This window comes from Brachionichthys hirsutus, chromosome 20 (assembly GCF_040956055.1).
Source record: "Brachionichthys hirsutus isolate HB-005 chromosome 20, CSIRO-AGI_Bhir_v1, whole genome shotgun sequence".
Taxonomy (NCBI): domain Eukaryota; kingdom Metazoa; phylum Chordata; class Actinopteri; order Lophiiformes; family Brachionichthyidae; genus Brachionichthys; species Brachionichthys hirsutus.
The window spans coordinates 5,514,766-5,532,898 of record NC_090916.1 but is presented as its reverse complement, the minus strand read 5'-3'; the positions used below and the strand labels follow the sequence as shown (position 1 = coordinate 5,532,898).

The window sequence follows — 18,133 nt, the reverse complement described above, 5'->3', positions numbered from 1 at the left end:
AGTGAACTCAGTGATCCATCCCTACCAGACTTCATTTTATACCCCCATCTGTTGGGGTTGTTCATCAACATAAGACACTTTACATCCATGCCTCATCTAAAATTAATTTGTGCTGGAGTCTGCCAACCAAGGCCAATGAGGTAGGACAGCGTCTATAAACACTCCATAATAATGTTACATCTGAAGCTCCAGTTCTTCAAATGTCCTCACCTTCCTCATTCTATTTGATTGCTCACAATTTCAAAAGTGAGCTCTTTGCAGAGATTTGTGGAAAACAAAATACAGCCGAAAGTTGTCGGCTTGAACACATTGATTTTGTTCATGTTCAGCAGCAATGCATAATCGTCAAGTTATCACATTCCGTTTAATTTAGGTTTTACGCAGCATCCCGTCTGTTTTGGAATCATCTGGTTGAGCTGCTGTCATTGCTCACATGATTTAAATGAACCCTTAAACACTGCATGTGCAAATTTCCAGACATTTGCACCAATTACTAAACTAGAAATACATATTTATCCTAAAAATGCTCTGATTACACGGTGATGACAAGCTGCAACATTTTTAATCTGTTAATCACTGTGAAATTAAATCATAAATTGACTCGCTATTTAATGTTCTCTGAACTAAGCGTTGCATATTTTTTCCCCCAGGAAGTAGTTTTCGCATGCAGTAATGCTGTTATTGCCAGTCTAACTAACTCATGTAAGCGTATGCAGGTTCTTGCTTAAAGGACTGCCATGAATGACCCAGCACACTCCTTGATTGCTCTCTTGTGGAACTCAAAATGGGATTAAGGGGGAAAAGGTCAGGTTCAACAGTTTTATTAAACACACGGACAACACAGCCACGAGACGAACACTGACAGCAGACCGGACAGAGACAGAGCACTGACAGAGACAGCAGGCAGAAGCACCAACACAAGTCGCCAGGGGAGGAACGTCCGCGGGGAGCAACGGCGGCACAGGTCCGCCGCTGCAGCCCGAGACACACATTGACATGTAGTAGAAGCCAGCGGGGGGGATTAGCCAGGGATTTATGGGTGGAGAGGAAGCAGCACACAAAATGGATGCCAGTCATAGTCGTGCAGGTGCAAGTTGGAGACGCAGGATTACTAGTCAGTCTCCAGCGCCGTGTTACAGTCCAGTACAGTTTGCATGCCACAAATGCCTTCTACTGGGAGCAACAGATAGAATAGAAAAACAGATATACTTTGTGGCAATAAGTCTTTTTATGCCATCTGCATTCAAACAGACATGTATATGCAGAAAGGCTAAAAGAAAGGAGGTGGGCGCGTTGGGATGGATGGGGCGGGGGGTGGGGGGAGATGTCTGGGGTAACTCTAGGGAGAGGAAACGGAGTCATTCCTTCACACACAACTTTCTTGAGACAGAATGGGGTTGCCTGCACAAGGCCAAAAAAAGGATGATGGCAAGAAAAGATTTTGTTGCCGTACATTTCCCTATATTGTATTGAACATGAGGGAGGATGTTTCTCCGGGGCGGCCATATGGCGCAAAAAAAACCACAAACTTGATGAGAACTTTCAATTTACCAACCACCAAAAGTTCATGCGGCACAAGATGAGGCAAAATACGGGAGGAGTGGCCCTATCCTTGCTTGGAGGATGGACGGCGGACGATGAGGAAGACGGCAATAAAACAATAAACAAAACGAGAAATTAAAGATCACTCCTCTCAACCCGCCCAGGCCGGAAAAGGTAAATCATAAATTAAAAATCTTAAATCTTATGCAACCCATGTGTGCCCCAAATCCATACAGGAGAGAGAGAGATGGTCATCGCGGGAGAAAAACAACCAAAATGCAACAGAAAATAAACCAACATCATGTCATGCAACATGTTCATACAACTGGAAGCAGGGCGAGGAATGAGGTGAATTTCTGTGTCGACATGGTGAAATGTACAGTATGCATGAGCGTGTACGGCTACATATGTTGCCACTATATGAAGGGAGGGTACCAAGTTGTCTCGACTTGTTTCAGTACGCTCCCCCCCCCCCCCCCCCCCCCAATTTTGAGAATGCTTGGGATTGAGCTTTCAAATTTCCCCGACCGATTAAAAAAATCTCTGTGTGAAGAAAGCGCCTAAATACCGCATGGAGAAAAGAGCTTTCTCTTCACATCAATAAGCTATAAGCGCAAAGACGCGGATGGCGACGTGATTTTCAGGATACAAATATTACTGTGGTGCGACGAGGTCATCCAAGTAAACGAGTTTCTCCCTCAGATTGGAAGGAAACGGTACGATTACCAGCAGAATACCCCTCTGGGTGCACAGAAACACCTCATCTAACGCACAAAATAAATAGACAAGATTTTCTTGTTGTGTTGAGTGGAGATAACAACGTGCTTTGTTTCTTACCGTTAGCAGTGAGAAAGTGGGCATATGCTCGTTCCTAAGCAGAGCCATATTTAGCTCGATTAACGGGGCATCAATTAGCTTGTGTCATGGCGTTTTGAAGGACAGCAAAGCAATCAAATAGCCTGAGCTGTTAATGATTTTCCCCCCCGAGTGCCTGAGGGGAGACTCTTTTTACATTCTGAGCCAATTTTAACAGAGCTCTCTCTGTTCCTCTCCTGGTTTAACTCCATCTAGTTTGGATTCACGCCAACTTGCTCCCGGGTACTCGCGTGATAGACAGCTGCGTGTTCGAAACCCACCCAAACCCAAGTTGCCTCAAAAATAACCGCTCCTTTTAAAACTGCAGTTTTATTTCCAGCTGCTCTTATTTCCAAACTCCGCGGAGTGAATATTGTATCACTTTGATGCAATCACAAAGTGATAAGTGTGTCTGTGTGAGTTCGTGTAAAGGGGAGGAGGGGGAGAGAGACGATGCGCACAGAAATTCGAGGATATCTGTTCTCTATCAGAATGTTTCAGGTAAGGCAAGCCTCCGACGAAACAGAGGCACAAACAAGAGAAGAAGAAGGAGGGAGGAAGAGGCTCTCTTGCAGTTAGTCTGCTACATATCACAGTATCTACGCTGAAAGCATCTTTGTTCTCAAAAAATCTCAAAATGTATCCTCTGTCAAGAAAGACGCACACACAGCAAGAGGAAATCATCCATGTACAGGACAGATACATTTTGAAGCATCAGTGTGGGCGACATGGGGCTTGATGCTAATTTCGCACTTTGTTGAGTAAAGTTTTGCTCTCGACTGAATGCTGAGAGAACAAAAATTAGTATCAATGCGTCGTCATGTCTGCAGCCAGCGGCCCCATAGCAAGTGTAACTTTGAATAGAGGTGGGAGGATTGGGCTTTAACTATCGCAGCTGACTGGCATCATTTACAGTTAAAGTTAAAAACATACTAAGAATTGAGCTTCATTCTCACCGATTCCATCCTTCGCTACGGAATTATTTAACATTTCAATATACACTTTGAAACCTCTTCCACCAGTGTATATTTCTTAGTTTCTACTTTTCCGAGGGCCTTTTTTTTTAAATATTTCTTTTTAAGTTACACTTGAAGCTTTCCATGGGACATGATGCTGAGAGGAGAAGCTCCTCGGTGGCAAATCAAAGGAAGATAAGAAGAAGTAGACCAGGTTCAGAGCAAGCACAGCTCGACACACCTATCCCACCTGCATGTCCGGAGTCGCACTCTTCCAGGTCCTCGTCGTCGCTGGAGCATTCTGCTGAGGAAACGATGTCATCTGTCGTCTGTGGAGAAAGAGACACATTCCACACATGAGCCCAGGACAATGTGCTTAAGGCCGCGATGTGACAGCAAGTCCTCAACTATACTGCCCACAGCCGCTCCATTCAAGGGCATCTTGGCACGAACAGACCTCTCGCCCGTCCTTCAGCTTCCATATATCACTTAGAGTCAGTCATATTTCACAGTGTTTATCATTCCTCACTTCATGTGCTTTCCACCGCTGCAGATAATTGTTTTCCCTCACCCTGCGCACCGCGCCTCTGATTATTTATGGGCCCTTTCCTCCGCTGTCGTCCACAATCAATGGCCCCACCAAGCCCCCACAGATCAACACTGTCCCGGTTCCTGATTTGTGTGCAGGATGGACGGATGGTGCAACGGGCTCGCTAGCTACACCCGCAATGGCGATGGATTATCTGCACCCTCCAGTTCCACACAATTCTGATTTATGCCCTCCTTCCCACTTTCTTCGGGCCGACTCATGGAGGACAGGAAAAGGGAGTTATATTTCAGTGTCGGTGCGCCGGGCAGCTGGCGTTTATTAGAATGAATCAGCAGGGCAATAAAATAAGCCCTGTCACCAAGCAGGGTTATGAAATCAGTGTGCTGATTGAGTTTTCCAGTTCTGGCTGAGGGTGTAGGGCTCTAAATATCATCGGGTTTGACAGACTAATGAAACGCGCCCCCCGTGCTTGAGCTGCCACTTTCAGCAGGGCCAGGAGAAAGACGTCCACCTAGACCATATATGCATCCAGACACATGCTGGTATTAACCATTCCACCCAGTTAGAAGGTGGACGTTCCAATCCACACCCCCAACAGTGGGCTGTACTCTTTTGTGTACCGGTAGATTTGATAATGTAGTGCGTGCTTGTTTTAGTGTGCAGAATGCACCACATTACCTACTGTTCTCCAGTATGTGCAGAAAAAAAAAAAAAAGCAAGGTGAGCAGGCTCTGAACTAAATAGCTTTAAAATAAGGCTCCTTAGAAAACATGACTATTTATCGAAGCCACATTAAGGATATAAAAGTCTCGGCTGTTGCTGAAAGAGGGTTATTGCTTGTTTATTATGATAGCTGCAGATGTAGGAGGCAGGGACACAGAGAGATGAAAATCCCAGAGCCGCTTCAAAGTCTGCGCTCTTGTAATTTTAGCAAAAGACCATCGCAGCACAGCCTGAAAAACACCGCCTTTCTCCGGTCCATTCATGCAGCATCGCTCTGCAGCTGATGCCATCTCAGCAGAGTCAGCACACAGTAAATATTTCCACTGCCTCAGATGCAGCCACTTGGCAGAGGCGTACGCATCCCTCTGAATGGGCAAATAGAGAAATGAGCCGAGTGGGTTCTCCAATCACTAATCCAACTCATTTTTAGAGAAATAAATAATTTGGAAAAGAGTTTCAACTTGCAAAGCACACGAGTTTACTCTGAAGCTCCCACTCGGTCATTCTGTTCATTATATTTAAATGTGACACTTTTATAAGGGATGGATGCTAGCGGTCATGCTAATTTTTCTAGGTTGATTTGAGCACGTTTAGAGTCACATATCGTTAGCCTCATAGCATAATTGGCCGTCATCAATAGGCATTGCCTAAGACTTAGGCAATTATGCTATTAGGCCAATGCTATTTAAAACATATGGCCTCTAGTGGGCTTTCTCCATTAGGCTGATTTGCAAATAATGAAGCTGGTTTCTGCATACAGGGTATGGATTGGACTAACTTGGTCTCTGCAGCTGCATCTTTTCTGTCTGATTGCTCTGCCATTTGTGAAAAGCTTTTACTGCATGCACATGTCAAAGACTGTAGAGCAACTGGATGAAAGGAGAGGTAACTGCATATAGTCAATAGTCTTTACATTTAAAACAATCCCATCCAAAGCCATATAGCTCAAAGAACATAAAGCACAACGACTTAACCAATTGAATTAAAAGCAACAAGCACAGTGCATTATAAACTGTATTTGTCAATACCCGTTCTCAATAACAGCATAATGTGGATTCTCTAAGTACCCTCCTTAAGCACATGGATTTATGCAAAAGCTGAAGCAAAATAAGGTTAAATGTGCAGAGAGAGATATTAAAAGACATCTTCTTGAGAGCACTGTACTAAATTTGTAATTATATTCCTTTCGCATGCATAAAGAAAATAAAATCAGTTGAATAAACCATGAACTCTAATGAGACGCATCTGCAGAGATTCTTCTCGTGTCATCTTCTGCTCAGTGATGGGAAATAGTGAAAGAAAGAAAATTAAATTAAATCCTGATTTATGTCAGGTAACCCTTTTTCCATTGTGTTCCACATGCACCTTCAAATTAAATCATTTAGTAAATGGAAGCGCTTCCACAGCTTCCTAACTTCAAGCCCGTTGTGTCTCATGTTCGCAGCAGACCAGTTACATGTAGACTGACTGTATCTCATAGCTCATAAACCTGCTATTCATCCATTGATAGATTTATTTTTTCAAAGCTCTTCCATGGCTTTTAAAGTTCAAACGCAACATGTCATCAAAAATATTTCTAGTCTCTGCGCTGTCTTGACTTCTGCAGAACATCGGCAGTGAAAAAACACTTCCTGTTTAAGCTTATCCGCACGAAAGAGTAGAAAGGACTCTCTCATCTAGTTTATTGTAAAGGTTACTTTTAAATAGCAGTGTGTGTGTGTGCGCTTTCCCGTCTCATTTGATTGAAAATGGTTTCTCACTCAGTAAGAGACCCTCGCGTCTAAACGATTTTGATTCCACTCTGAGAAATATAAGAGACCTTCTGAAGTGCGTTGTTTGACATTTGTAAGATCCACTAGACACGATTCATTTCCAGAAACATATGAAGTATCTCTGCCAGTCAAAATGGGTTCTGATTGAAGGGCTTCTCGTAAATGGCATAGGATTCCATTTTTGCGCATTCGGACATTTGCAGAGCCGATGAAGCGTCACTCTGCAGCACGCAGTCATCCGTCAGTCGACTACAGACGTTGATATTAACATAGCACAAAGGCAGGATTCTGATGGAGCTGAAAAGGCAGGCACAGCATTGCGTGTGCAGCAATCGAAGCCTTGCGCGAGGGTATAGTAAAATGATGGTCAGAGAGACTACAAAAAGTGGAAATCCAATTCTGTCTAAATCTCCGTAACAGAGTGGGATATATTTTGAAAGCAAAGTGATTTTTTGTGTGTGCGTATGTAATTACTCAAGGAACATTTTCACTGTCATTTTCAAGGGTCTGGTTGGTGGGATTTACAGGCCTGCTTGTTGAGTGTGTGGGAAGCTTTATTATGTGCGTCAATGCCTGATGCTTCCTGTAGGTGAAGAAAGCGCATCATCACACAGGATGATTTCGGGACATAAAAAAAGTCACTATGTTTCACCACTACTGATTATCCGCATCATCCTTCATTTGAGCGACGCTTCCAATTCCTCTCTGGACAAACAAACACCACAGCAGAATCAATAGCCAGACTTCATTAAAACAGCATTTACCGCCGACCACTTCAGCACATCAAATGAAAGGATCGCGCAGGAGATCGATAAAGATAGACAGCCTCCGTGAGAGACAAGTCTCAAAACTCGACACCTTTCGGATTAACGAGCAAAATGGAAAGCGTGCAGAGACTGGCGGATGGACGCGCACGCGCGTCTCCATCTCTGCCGGTCCTTCGGCAAGTCTGGGACTGACTACTGCGATCCAGCCGGCAGCATCGCAGAGGCCATTAACGGATAAAGCAGCAATTACCTTGGCATCTGAATGGAGTGCGTACCACATCACCAGTCGGGTCTGACCTCAGAGTGAACAAAGAGGCTGCACGATTGATTAACAATAAACTTGAGGTTCAAGGAATTGACGTGTCTTTTATTAAGAAAGAAAAACAAACACTGTCAACTTGTCTCGTTGTGATTGCATGTCTTATTTGACAGAGTAATTTTACCACAATTTACAGCGTGATGGAGTCGTGTAGGATGAACATTTAGAAAATAAAGCTTAAATTAAAGCTTAGTCTGTTTTGCGTCAAGTCTGTCTCTAAAGAACACTCGTATGCACAGAGTTGCAGAGTTTGTTTTTTGCATCTGTTCTGAAGAGATCTCACAAACGACATGTTGGTAACAAATCATTTATGTGTATATATATATATATATGCATAATTCTGGAGGTAGCATTTCTTCTATTGTTTGTTGGATTGTTCCTGCTGCTAAAATGTGGGTTACCTTGACTCAGGGCTGCTGCTGATGTGGTAATGTACTGCACTTAGTGCTTTTCTTTCCATTTGACTTGACTCAAACTCAAAGAAATAAATACCATAGTAACGAATTTACCTTTGGAGGACACTGTTAAACTGAGCTGAGCGCAAAGAAAGAGAACTGTGGGTTTTGTCCATCACTAAAGTCTACATTTAGAAAAGTTCTTGGATGGATAGCTACAATAATATATATAGGAGTTTTTTATTTTTATTTTTACAGATAGAACTAAGTCTGAAATTTAATCTGTACATTTAAAACATGAGTTGTCTCTATAGGATAGCACTGACAAACACAACTTCAAATCAGTAGCGGCTGCAGACGCACTGCAGGCTGCAGCGCACTGGAGGCTGCAACGCTCTGCTACTCATGCGGTCATACAACTGACAGATTTGATTTCCATAGCCAAAAAAAATTGGCATTTCCAATTCAACACAGCCTGATCAGGCCTTTTTAAGATTTTGGGCAAAGCAAAGTCTTTAAGTCGCGTCAAGCCACTGAAGCATTGCGTCTACGTGTCTGAAGGAACAGGACTGAAATTAAATCCAGCCTCTTCACACCCGTACCTCATAACAAATGTGATACAACTCTGGATGTGCTCACAATTCTAACTATTGTAAGATCAGCGTCTTCAGACTTCCCTCTACAGTTAGAGAACACAAACAGTAAAAAAAAGAAGAACAACGAAGTCAACTAATCTTTACTGGATGAACAATGCTCTATTTCATCTATGAGAATATGGCACCAAGTAAGCCTCCTTATATAACTGTATTTAGTATTGATCCACTGCATGCCTGATGGCGGCTGTCTGAGGAGAACATTGATCAAACAGAGAATCTATTAACTTTGAATTAAACTTCAAATGCATGGACGGTAACAGGAGCATCTGCCGTGGTAGAATATTCTGCTGAGCTTGACGGTGATTGGGCTGGACACTTCAAAGACTCGGCTCGTGCTCGGCAGGGGGAAACGGAAGACATTATGCACTCGACCACTGTCTATAGATTTCCCCTGGGTCACAAAAAGCCGTGCAAATGCTAAAACAGAGCCATGCCCCCCCAGGGTTACAAACACGGCATTAAATATGAACGTGACCAATGCATTTTGGAGAGGCGTGGGGAATCTAGATACACACACACACTCACACATAAATGCAGCGCACTGACAAATCAGACAGGGAAGTGGCAGGACGCTCTTGAACACACCACCGCCTTTCATAACGAATGACCTTCACATGTTTTCATGGCCAGAGGGGGAAGGAAGCATTGAGAAATGGAGCCTTTTGAGACCCAGCGATATAGATCCCCATTACAACGCCACTATCAAACCCAATTCGGCTTATTTACAACGCCCGGGTGCCCGGTGGCTACAGCTGAGCTGAGTCTTATTTTTTTTTGCACTGATAGGAACGAACCCCCGAAACAAATCAATTTTACTTCAGCACCTCATCCCGGCATGCAGTTACCATGGATATCCAATGCGGTTGCATGATCAGCGATCAAAGTGCTGCCGCAGAGGCAAGGGCAAATCAAGATGCGATTCAAACCAATCGCTTCTTCCCCAAGGAGATCCACGGTCACCTTGGACATGTGTTCTTCATGGCTGCTAGTCAGGGATACACAGGACCGGCTATTTTTCAGGTTGAGAAATGGGCCCTGGAGCCGACAGATATTAGAGGTCAGACCGACTCCTACTTCCATCTCCTCTTCCTCGCTATCGCACCCGTTTTCATTCCTCCGCTCCACTATCCCCCCCGAACCAAAATAAGATAAGCCATCTCTACGGGCGGAAACTTCGCCTTCCTATTGACGGTTGTCTGATGTGGCCGTTATCATGCCAGATCTGGGCTTTGACAGGCCGACAAGGGAGAGGCTTGTATTACAAGGGGAATCAATGGCAGCATGCCATATCTCCATCAATAGTGCTGGCACGCCTCTTTTTTGCTCGTGGTCTCCACTCGGACAGATAAGATGTTTTATCTGGAATAAATAACTGGAGAGGTGGGAGATGGGATTGGCAGCAGAGAAACATGTTAGAAAGAGACACACAGTGCCAAATCTCAGTGTGTATTTTTTATTAGCAGCACTATTCTGGATAGATGACACAAACTCAACAAGAGGAAGGCGATTCCATTAAGACCACATGCCCTCCTTTTTCAATATAGAGGATAAATGACACCAAAACGAGCCACATAATCAACTCGTAGGTCAAATGACAAACGCTAAAGCGGTCTTCCTGTAGGCAGCAATTTCTCTTCCTCCCCCCCCCCCCCCCCCCCCCAAGGACCGGCCTTAGTGCGATGCGCTGAGGGTTTCAGGCTCACTCTCAAACAATGTCGTTCATCTTCCTAAGGAAAAGGAAAATGTGGTCAGGACCCCCCCCCCCACCCCCAACTCAGACTCCTTCAGCATGCAAGGTCATCACTGAAACCATGTCACAAACAGACTCTCATGTGTGTATACAAATGCATGTATATACACAAACACGTGTGACCACAGGTGAGGGTGGGAGGCGTCGCATCATGAGAGACCGGCGCAGAGGTGTGTGTGAGGTAAGCAAGCGACTGAAAGAAATTCCTCCATCCTCAGGTGAAATTGGAGCAGCGATTACAGCTCCGAGATACGGTTTGTGTTTCCGTTTGTGGTTCCCTCTTCAAAGGGGAAGAGAGGAATTCACGTGGCTATGGCGGGGAGCGGCTATGAAAGGCATAACCAAAGAGAGAAGATGAGAGTGTCGGGCGGAGGAGAGGGGGCATGAAGAGGAGGAAGGGTTGAGCCAGGACAGGAATGAAATGAAAAGTCCATTTCAATGAGGATCAAGACATGAACTGGTTTAAGTCAAGGTGCGGGTATTCCTGCTTGTGGCTTCATGGAGCAAAGAAATACTTTATTTAGCATTAGAGACTTTATCTATTCTCACGATGCATCTTCCACATGAAAGGTACTATTAACATTTAGTGCATTTTCCATTGCAGTAATTGAACAATGCACAAAAATCACAACGTGTTTAATTTGCTTTGTCCTCTCTGACCAAAAGCTTCCTGTAAGGAAATATTCGCATTTAAGAGGCTGGAACCAGAAAATCTTTCATACTGGGTTCAAATCAACGTGAGTGATAAACTAATAGGATAGAAGAACAGACTTTGTGTTGATTATAGACTTATAAGTGCTGCTAGATTATTGCTTTGGTGACATTTTGATTTATTGCTACTTCCTTCATGTGCACTTTATTCCTTGTATGTGTGTGCTTTAATATTTTCATATTGATAATCTATATCATCTTGTCTAACATCGATTTCCACATTGTGAATTGATGTGCTCGGAGCTTTCTCTTGAGATCCTCACATATTTGAAGAAGGCTTAAATGAATGTGTCCACATTAATTCTGAGTTGGACGGTGACACAGTTTTTGTTAGACTCTCTGTGAGGCTTTTGAAATAAATGAATTATTCTCCAGCCTCAACCACAAAGTGCTAATACATTACTTTGGGATGCCAGTTACGTTTTTGAATAATTATAATTAATGAAAAAGACCGGCAACAAATGTTCACGTTTAAAAAGCTGGAACTTGAAATGTTTGACATTTGTGCATAAAGCACCTTCAGAAATAATTGATCAATTGACAAACCAGCTCTGGAGGCGACAGACGTAATACATCTAAATCAGAATTGCTCTAAAGGTATTATTTTAAAGGCATATATTATATAGTATTGGAAGCTGTTGATGTCATCTAGGAACGCCCTTGTTTGCTCCATTATAATAAACCTGAGGTGACCTCACTAATTGCAACAATACGATCAATAAGTAAGACAATACGTTCGCTATTGGTTTTCCATTGAGAAAGTGTGAAGTCTGAAACAAACAGCTGAAATTGGATCTTGCACGCCTTCCCCCCCTTGTGGACGAAATCTCGATCCGCCTCAACCCATTCCAGTGTTGCATTAAAAAAGGCTGCTGTAATTTCCACACGAATACCAATCAATATAGACGTTATGTAATGCCCGTTGCTGGCGGCTTTACATCTCTCAAATTAGCCATGGGATGCCATTTAGGTTCACACCTAACGAGCGCAACCCAAATTGAGCATTCGATTTATTCCCTTTTTAGACATTGGAAGCTGAAATGTAATCACACACCAAATGAGGAATTGTTTGATACACAATGAATTAATACATGCTACACATGTGCAGTACAGGCGGTCCCTCACTTACCGACATACAAGACGACTCGGAGTAATGAAAGGCATTCTGACAAGAAATCGCTGTTACGACAAACGGAATGCACATGAGTTATGAGTGAGTACAAAGAGACATGTGACCAAAGAGACATTTAGAAATCTGAGACTATTCTTTCAAGGATTTATTCTCCCTCTCCCTTTCCCTGTCACGTACGCACGTAAATTCACATGCTCAAGTGTGCACATCATGGGATGGCAGCAAATATATTCACAGTGCATCCATGTACAGAGATTCATTACATCTGCTGTAGAATAAGTCACCAGAGCTGAGAGCGCTGCCGGATCCCGGATCTGAAACACAGCCGAGGCCGTGATTCATCATCACTATAGAGAACACAGCTTAGGGAGCTCACTCTGACAGGTCGATGCATCAATAGCTCACATTTTCTGTTTCAGACAGATTAAATAATCTACGTCAATTTCATGTCTGTGTTGTGTTTGGTGCGTAATAAATCTTTGGTGGGTTTAAAATATTGTGGCGAGACGACTAGAACCAATTTGTATTTCCCAAAGGCAAAAGAAATACAGTTTAATAACACAAAAATAAATCGTCATTAATCTCTGGAAGTGTCAGATGCTGTGTCCCGTTTGCAAGATAATTAGCACCATATCCAAAATTCGTCTTGGATTTATTCCAAGTTATAGAAATGCATTCAGATGACCCATCTTTACCAAAGCATCTGAAACAAAATGTATCCCATCATGACATTTGGTTTCTAAAGTTTACAATTGTCAAAGTAATAGACATAAGCCATATAATAAAAATGCTTTTAATCTTGACCAACATGATCTGTTCAAGTTAATTGTATTGAGTTTTAAGATTTACATAGTTGGAGCAGTCCCCCTTTCCCCCCCCTTTTCTTTATAGCGATGATTTTGGACTGAAAATATCCCTCTGTGGTGTCAGCCGTGAATTTAAGTTATTAGTGCATCACATATAACCAGTCAGCCACCTCTAAAGGCAGGAGGCCAGAGGTGAGCGTGGACAACACACTGACGATGTGCTGCCCTGCTGGTCGGCGAAGACGCAAACCGCTGCAGGCTGATCCTGGGTCTGTGTGTTTGCCTGGGCGTGTAACTGATGTTCGTTGCTGGCTTGCCCCTTGGTGCGAGTTCCCCGCTGTGAGAGTGGAGCCTGACAAGATAGCAGATTTACACACACACACACACACACACACACGTGTTTGCATTCTTGGAGGATCTATACAAGCTGTGCTGTAAGGCATGGGGGACAACTATTACAAAAATCCCCAGGGTACAAAACCCCTGGAGTTAGTGAGTGACAAAGTGTCCCAAACACACACACACACACACACACACACACACACACACACACACACACACACACACACACACTATGGAATAGAAGTAGATTGCAAAAATCTTCAAACAAATTCATAGAAGCCTAATGGAAATGCCTTTGTATACATGTTTTTGAGACTGACATGAAAAATTCATAAAGAAGGAAATCATAAGCGAAAGATGGACACATGGACACACACACACACACACACACACAGAATCTTTGCCAGTCCTGGAATAACTTTGCCATGTTGTTGACTAGACGGTTTCAAAATACTTCGGTATTGTCTCTCTGTTCTTGGGTACACACATGTGACTGTGCACACAGATATGTGCAAATAAAGGCACTTTAATTTGGTTGTGCATGTACATATGTGTGAGACAGAGATTAAGAGATCCTTGTGCAAAATGTGTGCATTCATGTGTGTGACCATTTAATGAGCCACACACCAGCAGGGTCTCCATCAGTCTGCTGTCTTCTAATTGGACCTACTGAGCATATAGGAGCCCTCCGATATTCATCTCCCAGAATTCACTTGGAGCTTGGCTGCCTGATAGGGTACCTGGAAAAGCCAGGAAGAGAGATGGTTTCTGATGAAGAGAGGCTGGGATAAAGAAAGAATCCCAAGGAATACCTGCAAAGTAGTTTGACCTTTGCACAATTACTGGCAGGTCTGATTGTGTAGAAAGGAGATCACAGAGACGAATGAACTGAAGAGGAAAGACGACTGACAGCAGGTGAAGAAGCGGAGCAGCCTCCACACAAACACCTGCGCACACAAACGCACACGAGGAGATCAAGACGCAGACGAACACACTCATCAAACACTATCCAGCAGACTACAATGCAGAGACACGCCGTGAGCTGCACAGCGCCTTCCTCGCCACCTCTTGAAGACAGAATAAATCAGCGATTATCATATATCCCCAGGCGTTAAGCAACATCCTTGATGTAGGTAGACGGAGCAAGAGCAGCAAGACAAGGAAAACTGCAAGGAGCTGGCAGCTTAACGTGCAACATGTTATCTTTGAATGATCAGAGTTTTATGACCTTTGCTTTCAGTCTGTCTAAACTGATCACCCCCCCCCCCCACCACACACACACTATTTATGAAGGGTTGAAAATAAAATGAAAATGCACAAATCGTCCTTTCCCATAGAAAAGCCCACCTTGACTCAGTGATTATTGTTACCGTGCACTGGGTATCCAGGTGTATTAATAAATTATTCTTTTTTTTCTCTCAGCAGAAAAAGCCTAATTAACTGCAAACAATTTACCTCTCATTGTCCCGTCTCCCGAGTGCTGGGCTGGCTGAATATGATGGACTTGAGCAATTTCTTTAACATAGCAACATGTAAATCACTCAGTGTCTCTCCCCATGGTGTTCTAGATTGCAGCCTCCTTTCCTAATTTTTCCAAAATATCTCAGGCCAGCAGCTCCAGTTAATTGAGAATGTGAAACATTGATCTCCCATGATAGAGAGCCTTGCATAAATTATTGCTCCCAAAATGACTATCAGCATCAGACCAGAACGTGTAAAATCCATTCTTTGGTTGAGCCAGGGCTTTGGAAGGCGGTGCGGCTCAAGCAGCCCCAAATAAAGCTGCACCTTTTCCCCATCTATTTCTTCCAGGCCGTATAGAACTACTCTTCAGCATCAGTAGTAAGTCACCTATAAGACTAAGCCTGTTGTCCAGATGGACAATTAACAGGACTGAGGAAAATGGGACTAATGAAAGCATTTGCATTGAGGAACTCCAACAAGATAATATCAACCCTCCCAATTTCTTGCAAACACAGAATGGAATCTAAAATAAAAACTTCTGAATTGCTTAAACCAGTTGATTTCATTCGAGGCTGCAGCACTCGAAGGCTTCACAATAAATTGAAGCCATTAGGTGATGACCAGGACCCCCTTGAAAAAGAGGCTCTCAACCTCAACACAATATTTTTCTGGTTAAATAAAGTTTACATAAAAAATGACTAACATGACAAAATGCTGATCTGCTGCACAAAAATATCTTCTCAAATTCTGCCACTTGCTCACTCACATATGTAAAAAAAAAAAAAAGAAGGCAAGGCACTCAAGAGTGTGCTTCTGTTTGAGGGGTGAAGGGGGGTTTTGGTTGCTGCAAAAGTTGTTTTTTGACAACAGATTGATGTAAAATACATCCCCGTCGATGTCACAGTGCACTCCTTTGACACAGATCTATGTTGAAAAACTGGTGCAGGAGTACCTGAGAAAAACTAATATCTTTCCCTGCTCTCCTTTGTCTTCTTGTCAAAACCTACATGATTCAAATCATCCTTTGGAGCTCCAGGTGTGCTCAGAGTGGCTCACGTAACCTGAGTCACTAATTTTGAAAAGTGATCAGGAGTGGGATACAGAGGTCTGGCAAGTTCCCATCTTGCTAGTGCCACGTGAATGATTTTTTTCAAACTTTTAATGTTCTGACCTAAACAGCATTTCCTCAAGTGACATCACTTCAAGTAACTTATCAGTCATTTCACAGCTCCCTGCAGAGAAGCAAAAGGCTTTCTAAAACTCGCTTGAGATATGCAGCAGTATTCCGTGAGACTTGTAAACGGACTTTGATGTACGAAATTGGTGGAGCTACCCTTTAATTTGAGTCCAACTTCTTTCAAACTAACTGTTTTGACATGCATGGAGTTACTTGCAGAATTTTGATTGCTTGATCATTTTTCAGGAAGTTAAGCACAATCGGAAATTGAAGTTTACAACATGAGGACAATATCTATCCCAGTTTTCTGTTTATTCATAATAACCATTGGACCAGTCATTGCTAAGATTAAGTCAATAATTAAAACTAAGAAAATTAGTTTTTAGAGTTTGAAATTTTCAAGTTCGGTTTTGTTCATGTAAATAAAAGTTCAAATTGAATGTTAACAGCTGAGATTCATTCATAGCTACATACAATGACTGTAAAACAAGGAAGCGCTGCTGCAGCTACCGCTATTAGCACCCCCCCCAAAAATGCACACAATTAATATTTCTATAGCTGGTGCTAATGAGAGGCAACACTGGCTAGCTTTCATAGCAATCACTAAATGATGGTAACAGGGAAATCACCAAGGGTGACAATTACAAAATCTAGTCTGTAAAACTGACGACTTCTTAAGTCTCTTAAAGAACAGAGACTTGGCGAGGCAGACAAAGAATGTGTAAGGTGAAACTAAACCACATTCATTTTAATCCACACATACGTTCTTTAACTCTTTGAGTGCCATTCACATCTAAAGACATTATTTGAAACCCAAACATTCACTGCAAACCCTGACATTGAAATCTGCCCCTCCTCAACGGCCAATAACTCCGGAACGAAAAATTGTAGGGACACACTGTTTGTTCTGATGAAAGAAGAGACTTTAATCTTTAATTTGGTTGGTTTGGCGTTTGCATAGTCATAGAAAATAATATTCTGTGGGGCTTGGAAATTCAGGAGAAATGCACAAAAACTGGGGCAGTGAGTTAAAAGGCTGCTCTTACACACGCCCAAGACCTGCACTGTTTCAGATACCTGCAGCTCTTTCAGCACTGCAGTACATCACTAATGATTGCTCAACTCCCCTATGCCACTCTGAAGGGTGGAGAAATCCGCCTGACTGGTGCAGGTCTTCTCCGCACCTCTCACACCACAGCATTTGACAGCCAACAAGAGAGAACTGCAAAATTAAAGGCCTTGGTAAATTAAATTCAGACACAGCGGTGTGAATCAAAGCTGTCATGGGACGTTGTGAAAGAAGATTGAACAAGCTATGTTTTCAGGAAAAAAAAATCAGAAGTTAGTGAGGGCAAAAAACACAACTTTTTCTTTTTTACTGCGTTTCTTTACTTCATATTACACAACTGCATCATTTGTCCTTCACCCACCGCATTCTGGGTTTTGACAATAAAGGTAAAGCTTGCAAAGCATCGTATAAAAGTTCTCCCATTGCATGGAGAACATGATGGACTTCCTTTTGCATTAATAATGTAAGAAAATATAATTTTTCATATCTATGTTACTGTTTTTCCCTCCTGTGCCCTTGTCGATGGCATCTCGACTCAGCCTTTGCCATCAGAGACTGATGACACACAAAGGCAGGAATTGGACTACTGAATATGAAATGCATATAAATCAAGTGACTGTCACTCTTACATGTACAGTAAGAAATAAATGTAAGCACCGATGTGTTGTTTGGGTCTTAAAATGAGGTCAGGCTAGTCAGACACATTGATGCTCATTGCTATAAAGGGGCTGCAAAAAGCCCTTGACCAGCAGAAACCGGGCCTATGCTCAGCGGTGCTGTCCTGCTATTTAAAGAGCAGATAATTAAGATCATGTACCTGCATGGGTGCAGAAGGGAGTTTGACATGCCCTTGTGCCATGCACTTCAAGACCATGCAGCGTAAATGGATTTGAACAGGGTAACGATCTTGCCTGTTGTGTTTGAATCTGAGGTATTTAGTGCCTTCCTAACAGCTCTGGCTCTTGCACCGATAGAGATATGAACATGTCGGCACTGGAAGGGCCATCGCAATTGTGAATAGCATTTTACAGCCGCAAGAGTCACTGGGTTTGACTCGGACGCAGGTCTCTGTTAAGCTCGAGTGTGTGAGTGACAGACGTTGGTGGATAGAGACAGAGAAAAGAAACAAAGGGAATGCGATAAATGT

The 18,133-nt window shown here is 42.9% G+C and overlaps 1 protein-coding gene across 1 annotated transcript in view; it reads right to left on the bottom strand.

Moving 5' to 3' along the window:
• Positions 1–18,133, bottom strand: part of nrxn3b (neurexin 3b) — a 209,012-nt gene that overhangs the window by 5,851 nt on the left and 185,028 nt on the right. Inside the window, exon 23 of the mRNA XM_068753834.1 lies at positions 3,604–3,682. Coding sequence (XP_068609935.1) covers positions 3,604–3,682 — 79 coding nt within the window. The remainder of the gene's footprint in view (positions 1–3,603; positions 3,683–18,133) is intronic.